Raw genomic sequence first — 22,149 nt, forward strand, 5'->3', positions numbered from 1 at the left:
GAGGTGACGGTTGGGACGTTACAGGAGGATAAAGAGGAAGAAGATAATTATATGAGGACTTCATCATTGGTAACTGGTCAACAAAGTGCTGAGAGTACCTGCCGATCCTCAAGTTCTGGCTTCTTCTCACTTCACCCTCAGTTGGAACTAAATCTCCCGCAAGAAAGATTCAATATACTAGACTTTACAGCTCCATGAGGCCCAAGTATCGCTACTCGTGCCCCCATATCTATGCGTACATCAACATTTGAGATACCCAAATCTGGCATGTTGATGCTAACATCGATCAACTCAACAAGAGGACAAGGGGGATCCTTTGGTTCTGGAAAATCGAGTTCCAACATATAAAAATCGTCATTCTGATCCATCCGCTAACAAAAAAAAAAGTTACGAATTTTGTTTCCTACCTGTATATATATCAAACAAACATAAATCATATCATCACCAAGCAAGCCAATTCGATAATTTGACCCTAGATAGCTAGCCAACAAATTAGGGTTTCTAGGTTGCCTAAATCACCACTATACACTTTTTGGTTTCCGATTCCTAAATCCTTTCAACAACAGATCTAGCCAAATTTTAAGATGCCTAGAGAATAGACAAACCTTGGAGAAAACGAGGAGGAAAGCAGAAAAGATATTGTGTAACTCTATTTTTGATGAAGAAAAAAATAATATCATAAACCCTTAGGTCAATTATTATTAGCAAGAGTTGAATTTTATTTAGTATAATTTTTTATATTAGCACGAGTTGAATTTTATTTAGTATAAATTTTTCTACTTTACTTTTCATTTTTGTGATAAATTGATAACTTTTCTATTTTTTAATTTTAAAATATTTTAGTAAATTAAATATATATTAAAATCTCAAAAGCTAATTATTATGTAAATATATATTTGTTTCAAAGCTAACCACTAGCTAACATGATTTTGACACATATCAAATTTAATATTTAATACTATTATAAGAGTTTATCACAAAAAACAATATTTTTTTTTTGAAAATATTAATAACGGAAAAATATAATTACCATAAAACTGCATAAACTAACAGTTTTAAAGGAAATTATACATATATTATATATATATACTAGGTTTTACCTCGTGGTATACCACAAGTCTATTATTTTGTTGATATGATACTGTAATAGTTTAGTGTGGTGATTATAGTTGATGATGAATTGCATCTATATCTATACTGTTAACGGTTGTAGATAAGTTTTGTATAAACTCTTGATTCGCAAGTTGAGAATATACATTTTATGATTTGGTTAGTTATGATTTAGGAATGAATGATATGTCATATTCTTATTTTGATTCTCAATTGATATTATTGGATTAATAGTGTACATTTAAAGCTAATAAGAACTTAGCAAATATGTAATCGTTTATTAAACAAAAATTAGATATTTCCTAAGATATATTCATCTTAAATTAGTTGCTATATTATAGGAATATGATTACAGAATTTGTGTTATCAATTCTTTTTGTCAAACTGAGCAAAAAAAATTCGGCATGTAAATTAGATCTTTCCTAGGATACAATGGGCATTATTTAGCACTAATTAGATGTAAATAAGTACGCTATGGATTAAAACCGGCCCAAAATATTCGGTAATTTTAAGGAGAATCCGGATAATTGAATCGGTTATAATTTTAGTTAAAAATCTCACCCGAAATTGACAAAAAGCCAAAAAGTGATGACACCCTATTGTATTTTAAAAATATATTTCGAGCTCTATATGTGGATATACTTGTTTGGTGAGAAATATCCTAAGAAAAATTTTAAAATATATATATCTGTTTATAAAAATTCAAATCACATCATATGCTGAAAATAATTAAATATAATGAAAATAATCACATCATAATCTAAAATTTTATTAACTTTATATATTAAATAGTAATTAAAATAATTAAATATAAGATTAAATAAAAGTGCAAGGAAAATTATATTGTAATCTAATATATTGATTTAAATTAGGTAGATAATTTTTAGGAAATTAATATTAGCAAATAAGGAAATGATTATGTTTGGTTGTAAGGATTTTAAAGAATTTAACTGAGACTTATTTGAATACAAAGAGAGAATGATACAAAACTGTACTTCCAAAATGTTAAGATAGATTTAGGAGTTAGACCAAAATCTATAACAACACGATATTGTTGATAAAGCGGTGTCGCGTCGGTAATCTTCGTTTCAACTGATCTCAAAGGTTCAAAAGAGCAGACACGTATCTCAATTATCCATCCACTGAAACATTCGTCTCTGGCAAAAAAATGAGCTCTCATCAAATCCTCCAATTTCGGTCTGACCCGTTTGTGCTGTCACACTGTTGCCCCCATACACTCCTCACCAGCTCTCTCACACTCCATTCTCCACTAAAGCAGCCTTTTCCCGGTCTCCGTTTCCGTTGGCGTCGCTCTAATCACACCGGAGTCAGGAATTCAACGACGCCTGAGTCTCATGGTAGCAAAAAAGAAGCTTTGACGTCGATTGAATTGAAAAGGGTCTATCCTTTTCACGAAATTGAGCGCAAGTGGCAACGCTATTGGGAAGATAACCGCACTTTCCGAACACCAGACGATGTCGATACTTCGAAACCTAAGTTCTACGTTCTCGACATGTTTCCATATCCAAGGTCTCTTCTTTTTTTCATTAATTTTGTAGAAAAGTTCACAAACTTAGCTAATTGAGAAGCTGTTTCAGCATAAAGTTGTGGTTTTTTTCAGAAGTTTCAATAAAGTTTAGTAGCATCCTTGGATTTGGGTTTTATGGAAAAATATTAATGTTTGTGTGTATGTGTTGTGGTTTGTGCTTCAGTGGAGCAGGATTACATGTGGGGCATCCATTGGGTTATACAGCAACTGATATATTAGCGAGGCTTAGGCGTATGCAAGGTTACAATGTTTTGCATCCTATGGGATGGGATGCTTTTGGATTGCCTGCAGAACAATANATCACAAAAAACAATATTTTTTTTTTGAAAATATTAATAACGGAAAAATATAATTACCATAAAACTGCATAAACTAACAGTTTTAAAGGAAATTATACATATATTATATATATATACTAGGTTTTACCTCGTGGTATACCACAAGTCTATTATTTTGTTGATATGATACTGTAATAGTTTAGTGTGGTGATTATAGTTGATGATGAATTGCATCTATATCTATACTGTTAACGGTTGTAGATAAGTTTTGTATAAACTCTTGATTCGCAAGTTGAGAATATACATTTTATGATTTGGTTAGTTATGATTTAGGAATGAATGATATGTCATATTCTTATTTTGATTCTCAATTGATATTATTGGATTAATAGTGTACATTTAAAGCTAATAAGAACTTAGCAAATATGTAATCGTTTATTAAACAAAAATTAGATATTTCCTAAGATATATTCATCTTAAATTAGTTGCTATATTATAGGAATATGATTACAGAATTTGTGTTATCAATTCTTTTTGTCAAACTGAGCAAAAAAAATTCGGCATGTAAATTAGATCTTTCCTAGGATACAATGGGCATTATTTAGCACTAATTAGATGTAAATAAGTACGCTATGGATTAAAACCGGCCCAAAATATTCGGTAATTTTAAGGAGAATCCGGATAATTGAATCGGTTATAATTTTAGTTAAAAATCTCACCCGAAATTGACAAAAAGCCAAAAAGTGATGACACCCTATTGTATTTTAAAAATATATTTCGAGCTCTATATGTGGATATACTTGTTTGGTGAGAAATATCCTAAGAAAAATTTTAAAATATATATATCTGTTTATAAAAATTCAAATCACATCATATGCTGAAAATAATTAAATATAATGAAAATAATCACATCATAATCTAAAATTTTATTAACTTTATATATTAAATAGTAATTAAAATAATTAAATATAAGATTAAATAAAAGTGCAAGGAAAATTATATTGTAATCTAATATATTGATTTAAATTAGGTAGATAATTTTTAGGAAATTAATATTAGCAAATAAGGAAATGATTATGTTTGGTTGTAAGGATTTTAAAGAATTTAACTGAGACTTATTTGAATACAAAGAGAGAATGATACAAAACTGTACTTCCAAAATGTTAAGATAGATTTAGGAGTTAGACCAAAATCTATAACAACACGATATTGTTGATAAAGCGGTGTCGCGTCGGTAATCTTCGTTTCAACTGATCTCAAAGGTTCAAAAGAGCAGACACGTATCTCAATTATCCATCCACTGAAACATTCGTCTCTGGCAAAAAAATGAGCTCTCATCAAATCCTCCAATTTCGGTCTGACCCGTTTGTGCTGTCACACTGTTGCCCCCATACACTCCTCACCAGCTCTCTCACACTCCATTCTCCACTAAAGCAGCCTTTTCCCGGTCTCCGTTTCCGTTGGCGTCGCTCTAATCACACCGGAGTCAGGAATTCAACGACGCCTGAGTCTCATGGTAGCAAAAAAGAAGCTTTGACGTCGATTGAATTGAAAAGGGTCTATCCTTTTCACGAAATTGAGCGCAAGTGGCAACGCTATTGGGAAGATAACCGCACTTTCCGAACACCAGACGATGTCGATACTTCGAAACCTAAGTTCTACGTTCTCGACATGTTTCCATATCCAAGGTCTCTTCTTTTTTTCATTAATTTTGTAGAAAAGTTCACAAACTTAGCTAATTGAGAAGCTGTTTCAGCATAAAGTTGTGGTTTTTTTCAGAAGTTTCAATAAAGTTTAGTAGCATCCTTGGATTTGGGTTTTATGGAAAAATATTAATGTTTGTGTGTATGTGTTGTGGTTTGTGCTTCAGTGGAGCAGGATTACATGTGGGGCATCCATTGGGTTATACAGCAACTGATATATTAGCGAGGCTTAGGCGTATGCAAGGTTACAATGTTTTGCATCCTATGGGATGGGATGCTTTTGGATTGCCTGCAGAACAATACGCTATTGAGGTTCATTTTTTTTTATTGTTTCTGTAATAATGATGAATGCTTTTGTTGATAAACTGTTACAAGTCCTTTTTTGGTTTTTTGTTATCTGCATTGCAGACAGGAACCCATCCGAAAACTACAACATTGAAGAACATTGACCGCTTTCGTTTACAGGTGATGTTATTTCTTTCAATGTAGCATCAGCCTAGTAATGTTGTGTTATCGGTTGGGTTGTGAAAAATGTATGCTTGTTTCATGGTTTAGGATCACTGATCCTTGAAGATTATGCGAAAGGATCTTTAGTAATGTGTAGATGTAATTAAAGCCGTTACTTTGGACTGTTTTTCTTAAGGTTTTACCATGGGGGTAAAGAGGGACCTCAATGAATGTGGTTCTTTTGTTTGTTTACAGCTCAAATCACTTGGCTTCTCGTATGATTGGGACCGTGAACTTTCTACAACAGAGCCGGACTATTATAAATGGACACAATGGATCTTTCTTCAGCTTTATAAGAGAGGTTTGGCATATCAGGTCAAGAAAATCATTGTCTAGTTCACAAGTTAAAAACTGTGCATTTGTGTATAGACAAGTTCGTTGAAAGATTGTAAATTCAGGCTGAAGTACCCGTCAACTGGTGCCCGGCTCTTGGTACTGTTTTGGCCAATGAGGAAGTGGTGGATGGTGTTAGTGAGCGTGGTGGTCACCCAGTTATAAGAAAGGTAATATCTTTTACCATCTGGGAATATGTTTTTTTCCCTCTTCCGAAATCTGTATTCCTCTGTTTTGAAAGTTCTCATGAATTTTACAGTGACATTGTTTATTACCAAGCAGCCGATGAGGCAATGGATGCTGAAGATTACTGCGTATGCTGATCGTCTTCTAGAAGATTTAGATGACCTTGAGTGGCCTGAAAGTATAAAGGAAATGCAGAGAAACTGGATTGGAAGATCTGAAGGAGCTGAATTGAACTTTTCAATTCTTGATGGCAAAGGCCAAGAAACTGACAAAAAGATTACAGTTTACACCACGAGGCCTGATACACTTTTTGGAGCAACGTATGTTTACACGGATTAATCACATTTTATGATTCGAATCCAAATTCTTGATTTTAATTGCTTTATAATGATCTGTTCTTCCATTCGCAGTTACATGGTTGTGGCACCAGAGCATCATTTATTGTCTTACTTTGTAACCTCAGATCAGAAACAACAAGTACGTTTCTTTTTCATTTCTTTCGATCTCATTATACAATTTGCCTTTCATATGATTATCATGAGTCCTCCTTTGATGGTTACAGGTTGAGGAATACAAAGATTTTGCTTCGAGGAAAAGTGACCTTGAAAGAACAGAACTTCAGAAGGAAAAGACTGGTGTATTCACGGGATGTTATGCGAAAAATCCAGCTAATGGGGATGCTGTTCCCATTTGGGTAGCTGACTATGTTCTAGCAAGGTAAGTTTGGTCTAACTATTTACATTGCTTTAAATTGAATATGTGTGAAACAGATGACTTAGTTATATGTGACAGTTATGGAACTGGAGCAATCATGGCAGTCCCAGCTCATGATACTCGAGATAATGAGTTTGCGTTGAAGTATAACATTCCGATCAAGTGGGTTGTGAAAAATGAGGCAGCTTCATGCGATGATGCCAAGCAAGTTTATCCCGGATTAGGCATGATTGAAAACTCATCAAGTTTAGAAACAGGACTTGACATAAATCAACTATCTAGCAAAGAAGCTGCTTTGAAAGTTACTGAATGGGCTGAGAGAACCGGCAATGGAAATAAAAAGGTTCGCCTTGGTGTCTTTCTCATTTGGATTATGTACATACTTTTCATCTTTGATGCTTACTCAAAAAGCTTTTTTGGCAGGTAAATTACAAGTTGAGAGATTGGCTATTTGCACGGCAGCGTTACTGGGGTGAACCTATCCCAATCTTAATTTTGGATGAATCTGGTGAAACTATTGCGGTTTCAGAATCTGAACTGCCACTCACTTTGCCTGAGCTAAATGATTTTACTCCCACTGGAACAGGGGAACCACCACTGTCAAAAGCAGTTTCATGGGTATGTTTTGCAGTTAATGTGATTAGTTTCTGGATACATAAAATGTCACTTTACATTTTTGGTTACGATCGAATGTCTTTGCAGGTAAACACTGTAGATTCTACAACAGAAAAACCTGCCAAAAGAGAAACAAGCACTATGCCACAATGGGCTGGCTCTTGCTGGTAAATGTTTAATAATAAGCTCTTTGTTACCCTTGTTGATTCTTGTATATAATTTCCACGTTACACGAAATGTATCTACCAATTGGGAATCCTTGATGCTCTCTACTAGTGATGGTTCTAGGATAGGCTAAGCCGAAATGGATGGATCTATAACCTTGTTGAATATATTACCAAAAGTGTTGTAGATAGATGTTGAGTTTTACAGTGAGAAACTAAACAAAATATACCTGATTTGCTTTATTGTTTATTCATGATATTCCCTTTTCTCCAGGTACTATCTGAGATTCATGGACCCGAAAAACACTGAAGCATTAGTTGACAAGGAAAAAGAAAAGTGAGAGCCTTTTACAAAAAAGCATTAGTTAAACCATTCCATTTCAGTAAAATTTTCTTCCAATTACCTTTCTTGTGGCAGATATTGGAGCCCAGTAGATGTATATGTTGGTGGTGCTGAACATGCTGTTTTACACTTACTATACTCGAGGTTTTGGCACAAGGTGTGTGTCCTTTGAATGCTATCTTTCTTTTAGCTATCTCGTGATCCAACCGTAAGCTCTATTGCTGCATCATCACAGGTACTTTATGACATTGGTGTTGTGTCGACAAAAGAACCCTTCAAGTGTGTAATTAATCAAGGAATCATCCTTGGGGAAGTAAGTTTGTATTTTGCCCCACCTTTTTCAGTTTCACAAATCCCGTTGAATCTTTACTTCTTAATAGTGTTACGTTGCAGGTCCAGTATACAGCGTGGAAAGACCAAGAAGGAAATTATGTAACTGCAGATACGGAAGAACGGTTAAATGAACATCAACAAGTGACAATCCCGGAAGAAAGAGTATGAATCTTCTTTAGTATGCAACAAAACTGATAGGTTCTTCGGTTTGTTTTAACCTTATGATCTTTAATGGTCTAGGTTATGAAGTCCGGAGATCATTTTGTTCTGAAGGAGGAGCCTAGCATTCGTCTGATTCCAAGAGCTTATAAAATGAGCAAAAGTAGAGGAAATGTCGTAAATCCTGATGATGTTGTGTTAGAGTATGGTGCAGATTCTCTACGTTTGTACGAGATGTTCATGGGACCATTTAGGTAAACTTCAATCCCCTTATTTTTTTCTTCAGGTTTTAATTAATACTTTCTCAGTGATTATATTTTCCTGCATTTCCTTCTACTAGGGACTCAAAAACTTGGAACACGAGTGGGATTGAAGGTGTGCATCGTTTCTTGGCAAGAACATGGAGACTAGTCATCGGTTTGCCTCAGTCTGACGGTTCTTTCAAAGATGGAACCATAGTGACTGATGATGAACCGACCCTTGAACAACTCCGAACTCTTCATAAATGCATAGCTAAGGTCATCTCATTTCCCAAAATGATCCCTTTGCGGTTTGAATACATGTTACTTATTGATATGTAAACTTTGCAGGTGACAGAGGAAATTGAGAGTACACGATTCAACACAGGAATTTCAGGAATGATGGAGTTTGTTAATGCGGCATATAAGGTTAAATCTTAAACTCTTATATCACTCAGCTTTGTATTTTTGCTTTAAAAGTACTGATCTTTTCTCTGGTTTCTTCTTATTTTGACAGTGGAATAATCAACCTAGAGGAATCATTGAGCCTTTTGTTCTTTTGCTCTCACCTTACGCACCTCACATGGCTGAAGAGCTTTGGTCACGGTTAGGCCATCTGAATTCTCTGGCGTATGAAAGCTACCCTAAGGTAGAGATTGTAAACAGAACATGTAAACACAACAGTGGATAGTGTTTTTGTGGTACTGACTGTATTGGTCCTTATGCAGGCAAACCCGGATTACCTAAAGAACACAACTATCGTTCTTCCAGTTCAGATAAACGGCAAGACAAGAGGCACTATAGAGGTTGAAGAAGGATGTTCTGAAGATGATGCTTTTGTTCTTGCTTCACAGGAAGAGAAACTCAGGAAATATCTAGACGGACAGTCAATCAAGAAGCGAATCTATGTGCCTGGGAAGATCCTTAACGTTATCCTAGACCGTACTAATGTCAAGGTCACTACAAAGTAGGATTTAGAAAGAAAAAAAGGAACAATTACAGAACCTGTCAAATGAACAAAATTTTTATCTTGGGTTAACTCAAAATCTCTTTTGAATAGTTTCCATCATATAGAAGAAAAAAAAAAAATCTTTTAGAAGCAAAGGATCTGTTCTTAGAGAACATCAGACGCAACAGTTGCTTCTTTCCATCCTCTTTGCCGAGCTCGAAGCTCCCACATGTAAGATAGTCTTCTCTGTCCATCTAGAGTTGCCTCTGCTTTCTCTCTTGCTAGCTCACATGTTTCCATCCCCATACTGCATTTATCAGCTTCTTTTTGATACTGAGAAGCCGCTTTCTTAGCATCTAGCAGCAACCTATCTGCACGCCATTCGTCTTCTTGAGCTTGTGCTTCTCTTAGCTTCAGCTCTTCAGCTACCATTTCAGTGAAACTACTCTCGTTCTCTTCACTCCCTTCCCCGTGCCGCATGCAATCTTGGCAATAAAACAAGGACCAACAAAATTGCACAAGAGATCTGCAACAGTTCAGCAATTATACTATATAGAAAAACTTATTGCCAGAAATATGCTCACCCAAGAAACTGTGATTGCTCAATCCTGCAGAAGAAACATAGAATTAAACGCATCAAAATTTGGGTTTGTGACCAAAGGGAAAGAAGAAGGAAGGACAATGATAATGATGATGATTACCGTCGGGGATGGAGAGGAGAGGTTGAGAAGAACAGTCACAGTCACAAGGAGGGCAAGAGGAGTGGAAAGAATCTGCAATGGTCTCGTTGAGATGCCAATACAGAGAGGGTCCTGCAATGTAGGCGACAATACATAGTCCCATTACCCCTGTTACCAGCTTCGCCGTCTTCTTCTGCCTTCTGGTCATCTCTCTATTTCTTTCTCTCTGCAAATTAATGGTGTCTTCTTTTTTGTTTGAATCTTAGAAGATTCTCAGTAACTGATCACCTTGACATCTCCCCAAGTATTGGATCCCTTCCAAAGTTCTCGCACTTTAAGATCCTATTTTTAGTAAATGCTCTGCAAATATATAATTTACGACATAATTATGTTGGACACTTGAGCCGTGGTTACATTATTAGATTGATCACATAGATTCTTTGAACCAAACTGCATCATTTCCCTGCTAAGAAGTTTTAACAGAGACACTGTTTCATTTGAATGTGAAGTATGATTCATGAAAAATGTAATGGTTTTCCTGTTTATCTCGATTTTGCTCCATCCCGGGAGCTTTTTCAGACCGAGAGACCTCATCTGATTCCATGATTCACTCACCTCGTCCCATCTCTTCATCGCAGCAAAAGAATGCCCAAGTCTAACGTAATGTCCAGCGTCCACTGGCTTCAACTCAATCATATCCTGACAAATTATATCTTCGACCTCTGTTATCCCATTTGCACGGCAAGCATCCAGTATTATACCCAAGACATCGATCGAAGGTTTCATAAAATTCTCTTTGTAGAACTTGAACGCATCTTCTACTCTTTTAGCTCTACATAGAAGATCAACCACACAGGCAAGGTGTTCGTAATTCGCTTCAACACCAAAATCTCTAACCATTGAACTGAATATTTTCAAACCTTGCTGAACCATTCCATTATGGCTGCAAGATGAGAGAACCGCAAGAAATATCACGTGGTTCGGCTCCATTCCAGAGCGAAGAAACTCAGAGTAAATTTCTAAAGCAATANCTTTTCTTTGAATCTTGGAAGATTCTCAGTAACTGCTCACCTTGACATCTCCCCCAAGTATTGGATCCCTTCCAAAGTTCTCGCACTTTTAGATCCTATTTTTAGTAAATGCTCTGCAGATATATAATTTATGTCATAATTATGCCGTGGTTACATTATTAGATTGATCACATAGGTTCTTTGAACCAAACTGCATCATTTCCCTGCTAAGAAGTTTTAATAGAGACACTGTTTCATCTGAATGTGAAGTATGATTCATGAAAAATGTTATGGTTCTCCTGTTTATCTCGATTTTGCTCCATCCCGGGAGCTTTTTCAGACCGAGAGACCTCATCTGATTCCATGATTCACTTACCTCGTCCCATCTCTTCATCGCAGCAAAGGACTGTCCAAGTCTAACGTAATGTCCAGCGTCCACTGGCTTCAACTCAGTCATATCCTGACAAATTATATCTTCGACCTCTGTTATCCCATTTGCGCGGCAAGCATCAAGTATTATACCCAAGACATCGATAGAAGGTTTCATAAAATTCTCTTTGTAGAACTTGAACGCATCTTCTACTCTTTTAGCTCTACATAAAAGATCAACCACACAGGCAAGGTGTTCGTAATTCGGTTCAACACCAAAATCTCTAACCATTGAACTGAATATTTTCAAACCTTGCTGAACCATTCCATTATGGCTGCAACATGAGAGAACCGCAAGAAATATCACGTGGTTCGGCTCCATTCCAGAGCGAAGAAACTCAGAGTAAATTTCTAAAGCAATATCCCCTTTACCATGAAAACCATACCCTGCAATAAGTGTGCCCCATGAAACAACATCTTTCCTTGAAATCGAATTGAAACACCTCTGTGCAGCTTCTAAGTAGCCACATTTCGAATACATATCAACCAGAGCCGTATCAACCAAGGAACATGGGCTGATGAAGCTTCTGATTACAATACAGTGGATCAGTCTCCCTACTTGGAGAGCTCCAGAAGATGAACAGGCTTGTAAAAGCGAGACAACTGTCAATGAATCAACTCGTTGCACGGTTCTGAACTTCATTTCTTCAAACGATAACAAAGCCTTACACAGATCTCCGTTCTGGGCATATCCAGAGATAATCGCATTCCACGAAACTAAGTCTCTTTCTTTCATCTGTTCAAAAATAATTAAACTTTTATCCATATGACCGCACTTTGTATACATTGTGACAAGAGAGTTCAACGCAGGGGTGTCTAGTGTATATCCTTGCCTCAGTATATAACCATGGACTGAAGCGCCGAGATCAAACGAACCTAAGTGAGCACAAGATGCTACAACACTAGCTATTGCTTCACTCGACAGATCTGATCCTGAATTTAACATTTCCGAAAAAATAACCAGTGCCTTCTCCGCTCTACCCAACCGCATAAGTCCTGATATCATGACTGTCCAGCAAACAACATCCTTATCAGGAATGGTTTCGAGAATTCGATATGAAGCTTCCTCCTCTCCACACTTTAAGTACATAGTTATCAATGCCGTCCTGAGATGCATCTCAACATCAAAACCAGTTTTTACAATTTGGCAGTGCAACATTCTTCCCACATCGAGATCACACATTGTTCCACTCACTGAAAGTGATGCTCCAAATGTCTGCTGATCAGGTCTTAAACCAAAATCACTCATTCTGTAAAAAAGTTTCAATATTTCAGTCATATCACCAACAAAAGCAAATCCTGAAACCATTGTGTTCCATGAAACGATATCTCGTTGCTCCATCTGATCAAACAAATCCTTAGCATCTCCAACACGGTCACACTTGCAATACAAATTCAAGATAGAGTTCATCGCAGCTATATCAGAATCAAACCCATACACAACCCCAAAGGCATGTAAACACTGTAACTGCGTAATCTCCGAAACCCCACTAAGCAATTCCAACAACGTAACCGGACTCGGACTTATCCCCTGAAATCTCATCTCGTTAACCAACGAACACGCTTCTCTAACAATCCCGGCGCGTGAGTAACACCCAATTATAGCAGTCCAGTGTACCACATCTCTCTCACGCATTTCGTCGAACACTTTCCGAGCATAACCCAAAACGCCGAATTTTGCATAGAGATTGACCAATGAAGACGAGATGTAGAAATCGGAAGAGAACCCATTAACGAGAACTTGCTGATGAATCGATAGACCGCAAGAGAAGAGCTGAAGAGAAGCACAAGCTTTGAGAAGACTCGGGAAACTAAAAGTATCAGGTAAGATTCTATCGGCGAGCATGGAACAGAACGTGGAGAGAACTTGCTTGTAATCGCCATGAGATGAGAAATGGTTAATGAGTGAGTTGAAGTACTTGGTGGAGTTCAACACAGACGAAGGCCTGATCATAGCTCCATGGTTTTGATCAAAACGTGAACGAGGAAGAAGAAGAAGATATGTTGAATTGCGTAGTGGTTTACTTATCAGGTTTATTATATTAAACCGAACCAAACTAAACCGAACCAAGAATTAAATCTTTACTATATGTACGTATACGAGTCATACAGAGGTAATGTAACTAAAACCCTAATTAAAAAAAAACAAAACCGCACCTATGACGATGTCGGAGCTTCCAGGGGATGTAGTAGAGAAGATACTCTGTCACGTTCCGGCCGCATTTCTCAATAGGTTACGATTTACTTGCAAAAGATGGAATCGTTTATTCGACGATCCAAGATTCGTAAGAAAGCACTTCGATAAAGCCGTAAGAGTAAGACAGTTGATGACAAAGGAATTAAAGATTTGTTCGATGAACGTTAATCACCATGGAGTTTTATCTATAGATGTAACAGGTGAACTTAACCTAATCAATCGTCATCCTAATTTAAGAATAGCTGATATGTCTAACGTTTTTCACTACGATGGTTTATTGTTATACACCATCAAAGATATATAACACTAGTCTCGTTGTTTGGAACCCATGTACTGGTCAAACCAAGTGGATCCCAGCCAAAGATCCTTACAAGACATGCTACGGCACCTTTGCTCTCGGATCGTACCAAGACAAGAAATCCGGATATAATAGCTACAAAATATTGAGCTATGATAATGGTACTGAAACCAAGACGAAAAAATTCTCAGTTTATGAGTTTAAGTCGAATTCATGGAAGATTCTTGACGTGACTTTGGATTTTTACTTGATCCGTATTGATACCCGCGTGTCGTTTAAGGGAAAGACTTACTGGTTTGCGGTGGATAAGAAAGAGAACCACCACGCCATATTCTTACTCAGTTTTGATTACACAACGGAGAGATTTGGACGTATGATTAATCTTCCATATCAGCTTTCTCGATATATTTCTTGGACTGATATGGCTCTCTCCGTTGTTAGAGACGAAAAACTCTTCGTGGTAATACAGCTCACAAATACATCAAGGACAGAAGTATGGGTGACTAATAAGATTGATGAGACTAAAGTGGTACCGTGGAGCATGGTCATGGCAGTGGATCACTCCAGAGAATATACTATGTGTGGAGTAAGGTTTCTTGTCGACGAAGAGAAGAAATTCGTCGTGTGTTTTGATTGGAAAAGTTTGGTCAAGGACGGCGAGGTTCACTACGAAAACATGGTACACATAATTAAGGAGAATAATAAAGTTACAAAAGTGGATTTTGCAGCACCTACAATGTTTATACATTGGCCACAACTGTTTAATTATGTTCCAAGTTTGGTTCAAATCCAGTGACCAGCTGGAGGACTGGAGGAGGGAAGGATATATAAAGAGATAATTATTACTCTTTTGTATTTTTTTTATAATTTATTTTGGTAGTTTTATTTTTTAATGTTTCACTTTGGAAGTTTTATTATTTAATGTTAAATCCATGTTTGGTTAAGATGCTACAGTTTTTTTCATGGTTCATTATAAATCCCCAATCATTTTGCTGATTTTTGTTACAAATTGCTTTAAGATTTATGCTTTTTTTTAATGACCTGAATAGGCAACTTGTTTTATGAAAATTAAAGAAGGTTAACTTCCAATGTAATTGCTTTGTTGATTTAGTAAACATAGCATGAGAAACAATGGCGAAAAGATATTGCTCTCTACTCAGACCAGGTAGTCACGTACGTAACTATCATGTCTTCTCCATTTATTCTAAAATTACACGACCATTTCTGATTATGATCAGCACATATATCATCAATGTATGCTTGTTGCGAAAATGAAAATTTCGAGATATCAAAAGCAATTGATTAAATTATCTATGCACTGCCTTTTTTTTTTAATATTGGTTCAGAAGCTATTTTGTTCATTATATTTCGTCCAATCAAGTTTTCTGAAAGTCTCAGTCCTTTTTATTTTTATATTTTTGTTAAACAAGCCTTAAAACATAATAAAAAAGGATACATAAACTAGAAAAGGTTTGATAAGCCATTGAGAATTGGAGACCGAAGCAATGAAGCAACAAGCCACAAATAACCTCATGGTGTGTCTTTAACACTTCTGCGATCAAATCCGTGAATTTTGGAGTATTCACGATCACTAGTGATTCATGTTACGTTGAGAAGATGTCCTTAGCCTTTTGGTTCAATTATAATGTTGTACACATTGGACCAAAACAAATTTGGCTCCAGAAATAGGAGCTTTAATCTAGGTTTAAAAACTCATTATATTACATATATATTTGGGTCTACGTTCTGAAAATATGTACGTGCACATAATTTTGTTGTAAAAAAAAAAGTATGGTGTTTTATAAAACCTTCTGAATTATTCAACTCAATTGGCCATATTGTCACCACTGGGACGGTCATTGGTCAACGTAGTTGCAATTCCATCTGTTTTTTTTAATATATGTATATATATATATATATATATATATATATATATTTCTAACTTCTTAATTAGTTGTTTATAGTCGAGGTTAATAGTTTATAGCCAAATCAATTTCATGAGTCATGAATCATGATAGTTGACATGCTTCCTCCGGCGTTCAGTTTGCCGCATAAAGAATGAAGAAAAAAATAATAATAATAAGAAGCAAATCGCCAAATATATAAGATATTAATATCGTTATTTTCTATTTTAATGTCCTACGTACTTTTTTTCTTTAAAAAATCATTAGGCCTGGATTCAATGTTCAACTAACGCAAACAATTTTTTTTGTATAAGAAACTGAGTTTTGTCTGGGAGAAGATAAAACAAACTGAATACGCTAAACACGTATTTATAAACTAGCAAACACACCTATATGTTACTCAGCTCAGCTGATAGATAATCCGCATTGAAGTCCCATTGGCTTGTTAAACTAATAGAATTGGTTAACCAATAGAATGTTACGACTGGAAAAAAAATTTTGTGCACAAATTGAATTGGTTACAGATAGGAGTAGAGATTTTGTATTTAGGACGTGCATGGTCGGTCGGTCTCATCCATATATGACCATTGGCATGTTATGTTAAAGTTATATTACAATTTACGACCCATATATAAAAAGATGTCATTATATAGTCTTGCTCTTGTATCAGTAAGTTAACTACAATCTTTTGAGTGTTTGGCTAAAGTACGACCAAGTTAATGTCTAGAGAATGCTCTGAAAAGATGATTTTTCCTTGTTTTTAATTTATTTTTGGCAAGGAACAATCTTTTTTTTCTTTTTTTTTTTTCTTTTTTCTTTTTTTTTTTGTAAGGAACAATCTTTTGTATCAAGCCTCTTGTAACTTCTACAAGATTTTTCATCTAATGAAAATTCACATATTTATCAAAAATAATAATAATAATGATATTTGACCTACATAACCAAGAGTCGGAATTTTGTAAATCATTAAGTAGTTTAGAGTTCATTCCAAAATTCTCGGGTTTTAAGGAAAAATAACGTTAGAAGTTTAAACTAAAAGGAATGATATATATGTTTTTATAATCATTATTTTTCTAAGAATTATAAAGCGAGAAGTTATTCTTCTTAAACTCTCTCAAGGCTGAGAAGTCAAAGAGTGATCGGGTCCGACGGTGTGATTAGTCAACATTACCGGTAAGCATTATTTTTATTTATAGAAAACTCAATGTCACCGATCAGATGTGTAAGGTATTCTAGTTGACTTAGCACAACCATTATCTTTCTTTTTATAGGAATTAAACTAATTGTAAAAAAGTTTTTGATGTTTAAGTCTTTAAACTAATTGTAGACACGTTTATGATCACTTTTTTTGGGTCAATTTTTTTTTTCCATTCACCTGGCTACATTATGTGTTGGTGTTAATGTCAATTTGGATTCAGAATACGATTAATATATATGTTTTGTTTTTTTCAAATCCAAATTACTGTAAAACATATTGTTTTAAATAACCAAAAAAAAAGAAGAAGAAGGTTTTGCCCTAAATTGAAATCAAGATTATCCTTGAATCACTTAAATTTTTATTTTAGTTAAAATCCATGAACTAATAAAGTCTATTAATACTTCAACACACATAGACTAATTATGATTAAACATATCAAAGAAAAACTCAAACCTTAGTCTCTCGATTTAATATGATGAATCTTTCAACTATTAAATTGTTTATATTTTGATATGTATATATACACACATGTTTAGGTGGTACATACAAATGCAATGTATCGAGTCTTAACAAAATTCAACAAAATGTCGTACATGCTTTGAGTTTGTGTGATTTATTTAGCAGGCATTAAATAGAAACAAAGCTTCTAATAATTTCAATCACGTGGGAAGCGGCGTTTGAATTGCGATCGGTGAGATTCATTTCTATTTTCTGATCCATTAATTCTATGAACAAGTCAAAAGTCTTTCTTATTGAAAAATGAAAAAGAAAATATACTAATTTAGTCCAAAAATAGTGAAATCAATATTTCATCTATTATCTATAAAAAGAATTAGTTACAAAGAATTCTTCCCTAAAAATAGCTTTTTTTTTTCTCTTCTCCAAAGCTCATATATTGACTTGATCAACCAATGATTCAAAGTTTTTACTAATTAGGACAAAGTCTTTGAACAAATTTCGTAGATTAAAGTGCCTTTTTTAGAAAATAATATTTAGGTAGAGGTTTTGCAGTAGACTAGATTAGACAGTTTTGTTTTTCTTAATCATAATCCACATGTGTCTAACTAAACCCTTTTAGGAAAAATAAAAAAAAAGTCCACATAACAATACACTTAGCTATTAAAATACTACAACAACTCGATATTATTTTTCAGATATTTCTCATTGTTCAACAATGCAAAAGTATGTATAATGAAAATACTCCCTTTAAATTTCTGGTTGATAGTAAATGTACCAAAAATCATATTAAGTTTTGAATTTGAAAATATACTATTTTGCAAGTACACCTTTTTGTTACTCAGATAATTTTGATTGGGCAACAGTGCAAGAGTGTAATGAAATTACTGCCTTTTCATTTCTGTTTGATAGTTAAATTACTTTTGTTGGCTAATCATTCGGTCTCAAACAACATTTTTGGGTATACTATGAACTAGTTTAAACAGTTTACTATTAGTTAGGTAAATGAATTTGCTCTATATGTTGTAAATAAATTGATTTTATGATTGATTACAATTTAACTTTATCTTCAAATAGTGTGGGTTTTATCTTTCTAATAGTTTTGTGATTGATTGATTACAATTAATTTTATGCTTGACTTCTCTGTGTCCGATAACACGTCAAATCTATAATGACATAGTGTGCTTTACATATAATTAGATATTTTGGTGACCTTAGACAAAAGTACTGAAATTGGTGGGTTTTTCTTTTTACTATCTTGCTGCCACAGTCTACTCATAAGCTTAGTTCTCCTGCAAATGACTACCACTAAAAAACTAAAAAATAATAACCTATACCTCTAGAAAATTCGTACTAGCAAGGGGTGACAATGATAAAATTTTAAAGAAACCATTAAAACGGCTTTAATAAACCACAGCTCTTCGTTGACAAAAATAAATAAAAGAAACCATTGCTCATCTGGTAAGCAATAGTAAAGTAATGACATGTCTATGACTATAATACAAAATAATTTGGTCGTCGTATGATATGTTTGTTAATAATGTGGAACCATGTAGACAAGACAAATGACGTCGACACTGACGCAAAACGAACTAAAACAAATCTCCACAAATATCTTTCAACGAGAATCCAAAATCCTAAATCGATATTATTTAAGTAGAAGGATGAATAAAACAATTACAGACACACAGCAATATTGTCTTATATAACACTATTATTATCATTGAAAAATACGAGAAAGATATATTTATATATAAGTAGAAAAATTTGACAATATCTGAGTCCACGTCAAAACCGTTTTTGTAGCCGAAGCATCTGGTTCTCGTTGTCTCTAACCACATACTCGACAAAGTATCTCTCTTTCTCTTTCTTCTAAGATATCTTCTTCTTCACCTCTCTATATATGGATCATTAGATATGGTACGGAGCAATTACTCGCACACAACCACACTCTAGATAGATCAGAGGATTATTAGATACGTACCTTTTCTTATCCGATCCGGCTAAGTAACATATCCTCTTTCTTTTTACTAGGGTTTCGGGAATTCGAGATTACAAAATATATAATATCAAGAAGCAAATCATCATCCGTACGTACTTTTAACAAAATACACAATCTAAGTTATCTATCAAGATCTTGTTAATTAAGATATCTATAGATAGATAGAGAGAGATGTTTCGTTTTCCGGTGAGTCTTGGAGGAGGTCCACGTGACAATACGACTCAGTCGGATGAGCAGCATCATCATCGGGCGGTGGTTGATGAGGTTGACTTTTTCAGATCGGCAGAGAAGAGAGATAGGGTTACACGTGATGAACAAAACATTATCGCCGCCGACGAGACTCATAAGGTTCATGTCAAAAGGGAGATCAATTCACGTGTTGATGATCGTGAAGATCGTTCTACGGATCACATCAATGTAAGTATAGTCATTGATTACTTCATTCTAATCCTTTTTTTTTTGTTTGTTACCATCCCATCATTTCTTTATAATTAAGTTATGAATAACAATTTTGTTCATAATTGTAAATGCAGATTGGACTAAATCTTCTCACTGCGAATACGGGAAGCGACGAGTCAATGGTGGATGATGGCTTGTCTGTGGATATGGAAGAGAAACGTACAAAGTGTGAGGTACACTTATTATTCAATTAGTAGTACAGCTCATTTTTTGAATAATTATATATAAAAAATACAAGTAACTCATTTAATTTTCCTTTGAATTCGTTCCCGGAACACCAAAATTTTTATCGTACGAACAAAAAATTAAATATAGATTTTCAAAATCTAACAGATCACAGATTCTCAAAATCCATTACAACAGTAACATTTTTGTACTAAAAATCTTGAGGATTTTATTACCGTTGAACTTTATTTTTTCTCATATTTAATCCACAAATAGATTTTTTTTCTTTTTTATTTCGCTAAAAGTTTATTTTCATTTCTTAAGATTTTTTAGCATAAACATGCCGTTTTCATAGATTTGACAACTATTTTTAGTTTATGTCTTTGTTTGTATATATTGGTTTGTAAGGTAATTTTTTTTACTGAGATTTACTTGTTACTACTCTATATATTACTTCATAAAATAAAATTGAGAAAAAGATTTACATCTCTTTTTTTTAACTTTAAATTGATGTATGATATATGATTTTGTTTGATAAAATGAAGAACGTACAACTTCGAGAAGAGTTAAAGAAGGCGAGTGAAGATAATCAAAGACTAAAGGAAATGCTAAGTCAAACAACCAACAACTTCAACTCCTTGCAGATGCAACTTGTTGCTGTCATGAGGCAACAGGAAGATCATCATCATCTGGTAATTAACACTTACTCGTCTTAATATTTTATTCAATCAACATTTATAACTACTACCGATGAAACTATACTACCAAGTTTAATTAGTTAAGGTTTTTAAACTCTTTGTTTTCATCAGGCTACGACTGAGAACAAAGACAACGCCAAGAATCGACATGAAGTGCCCGAAATGGTTCCAAGACAATTCATCGATTTGGGACCGCCATCAGATGAAGTATCGTCCGAGGAGAGGACTACGGTTCGGTCAGGATCTCCTCAATCGCTTCTAGAGAAATCTAGCTCACGTCAAAATGGAAAGAGAGTGCTTGTAAGAGAAGAAAGCCCTGAAACCGAATCCAACGGCTGGAGAAACCCTTACAAAATTCCTAAACACCACGGGTCCTCCAGCAATTGTGGTGGCAATGGCAATGGAAATGGAAATAATAATGTTATCGAGCAATCGGCCGCCGAAGCCACCATGCGTAAAGCTCGTGTCTCGGTTCGTGCTCGATCCGAAGCTCCCATGGTAAAACTAATGAAACTTCCTATCTAGACTATATATAAAGACTAATCTCAACAGTTCTTAATCAACCTCAACGGCATTTTTTAACAGTTAAGCGATGGATGTCAATGGCGAAAATACGGACAGAAAATGGCGAAAGGAAACCCGTGCCCTCGAGCTTATTACCGTTGCACAATGGTCAATGGATGCCCCGTTCGCAAGCAAGTACGTTATCTAGCTAACCATATATTTCTAAGCATTTCAAGAAACTAATATGTTTTAGGGTTCAAATCAAGAGTATAAATATGTTGATTTAATCTAACTAAGTAATGATAAACCCTACAGGTGCAACGTTGTGCGGAAGACAGAACCATTCTCATAACAACCTACGAAGGAAACCATAACCATCCATTACCCCCAGCGGCTATGAGCATGGCCTCGACCACAACTGCAGCCGCAAGCATGCTCCTCTCAGGCTCCACCATGTCAAGCCAAGACGGTTTAATGAACCCAACAAATCTACTGGCTCGGACCATCTTACCGTGTTCCTCAAGCATGGCCACTATCTCAGCCTCTGCACCGTTCCCAACCATTACATTAGACCTCACGGACTCATCCAACGGTAACAACCTAACCAATAACCCGTTGATGCAATTCTCTCAACGGTCTGGTTTCGCGGAGTTGAACCAATCGGTTTTGCCTCATATGATGGGTCAGGCTTTGTATTACAACCAACAGTCTAAGTTCTCGGGATTACATATGCCCTCTCAGCCGCTAAACGCTGGTGAGAACGTTAGCGCAGCTACTGCCGCCATTGCCTCCAATCCCAACTTTGCAGCGGCTTTGGCTGCAGCCATAACGTCTATTATCAACGGTTCGAATAATCAGCAGAATGGGAACAACAGTAACAGTAATGTTACCACGAGCAACGTTGACACTAGGCAATAACATTTTCTTTTATATGTTTTAGTTAGGACCTTTTTATCGGTCGATTTTT

General features: G+C 35.2%; 5 protein-coding genes across 7 annotated transcripts; 3 read left to right on the forward strand and 2 right to left on the reverse strand.

Annotated features, from left to right (window-relative positions):
* The first annotated feature begins 2,183 nt into the window (after nt 1-2,183).
* On the forward strand, nt 2,184-9,292 carry LOC104773299 (leucine--tRNA ligase, chloroplastic/mitochondrial). 2 transcript variants are annotated; one of them, XM_010497875.2, is made up of 21 exons: nt 2,184-2,490; nt 4,458-4,625; nt 4,808-4,952; nt 5,049-5,105; nt 5,343-5,462; nt 5,546-5,650; nt 5,763-5,986; nt 6,077-6,143; nt 6,229-6,383; nt 6,459-6,723; nt 6,804-6,998; nt 7,083-7,162; nt 7,434-7,496; nt 7,578-7,659; nt 7,738-7,815; nt 7,896-7,997; nt 8,076-8,248; nt 8,335-8,512; nt 8,585-8,662; nt 8,751-8,882; nt 8,962-9,292. In XM_010497875.2, exons 1-21 carry the CDS (start codon nt 2,279-2,281, stop codon nt 9,202-9,204), a joined length of 2,922 nt encoding a protein of 973 aa, XP_010496177.1. In that variant the 5' UTR covers nt 2,184-2,278; the 3' UTR covers nt 9,205-9,292. The 2 variants fall into 2 exon arrangements, with proteins under 2 accessions (XP_010496177.1, XP_010496176.1); XM_010497874.2 differs by lacking the exon at nt 2,184-2,490 and having other exon boundaries at nt 4,170-4,625.
* On the reverse strand, nt 9,247-10,093 carry LOC104773298. Its single transcript, XM_010497873.2, has 3 exons — nt 9,884-10,093; nt 9,767-9,790; nt 9,247-9,667 (listed from the first exon to the last, which is right to left on the reverse strand). The coding sequence occupies exons 1-3, from the start codon at nt 10,068-10,070 to the stop codon at nt 9,348-9,350; spliced, it is 531 nt and encodes a 176-aa protein (XP_010496175.1). The 5' UTR covers nt 10,071-10,093; the 3' UTR covers nt 9,247-9,347.
* Nucleotides 10,094-10,182: 89 nt separating this feature from the next.
* Nucleotides 10,183-13,288, reverse strand: LOC104773300 (pentatricopeptide repeat-containing protein At4g04370). Of its 2 annotated transcripts, XM_010497876.2 has the most exons (2): nt 11,651-13,288; nt 10,183-10,879 (listed from the first exon to the last, which is right to left on the reverse strand). In XM_010497876.2, the coding sequence occupies exons 1-2, from the start codon at nt 13,253-13,255 to the stop codon at nt 10,238-10,240; spliced, it is 2,247 nt and encodes a 748-aa protein (XP_010496178.1). In that variant the 5' UTR covers nt 13,256-13,288; the 3' UTR covers nt 10,183-10,237. The 2 variants fall into 2 exon arrangements, with proteins under 2 accessions (XP_010496178.1, XP_019098170.1); XM_019242625.1 differs by lacking the exon at nt 10,183-10,879 and having other exon boundaries at nt 10,900-13,288.
* Nucleotides 13,289-13,767: 479 nt separating this feature from the next.
* On the forward strand, nt 13,768-14,592 carry LOC104773309 (probable F-box protein At5g47300). The gene has a single exon (XM_010497891.1). The coding sequence runs from the start codon at nt 13,768-13,770 to the stop codon at nt 14,590-14,592; it is 825 nt and encodes a 274-aa protein (XP_010496193.1).
* Nucleotides 14,593-19,104: 4,512 nt separating this feature from the next.
* Nucleotides 19,105-22,143, forward strand: LOC104773302 (WRKY transcription factor 42). The gene is made up of 6 exons (XM_010497880.2): nt 19,105-19,773; nt 19,890-19,988; nt 20,526-20,672; nt 20,790-21,176; nt 21,264-21,377; nt 21,498-22,143. Exons 1-6 carry the CDS (start codon nt 19,528-19,530, stop codon nt 22,098-22,100), a joined length of 1,596 nt encoding a protein of 531 aa, XP_010496182.1. The 5' UTR covers nt 19,105-19,527; the 3' UTR covers nt 22,101-22,143.
* Nucleotides 22,144-22,149: the final 6 nt, after the last annotated feature.

This window comes from Camelina sativa, unplaced genomic scaffold, assembly GCF_000633955.1.
Source record: "Camelina sativa cultivar DH55 unplaced genomic scaffold, Cs unpScaffold00511, whole genome shotgun sequence".
Classification (NCBI taxonomy): Eukaryota; Viridiplantae; Streptophyta; class Magnoliopsida; order Brassicales; family Brassicaceae; genus Camelina; species Camelina sativa.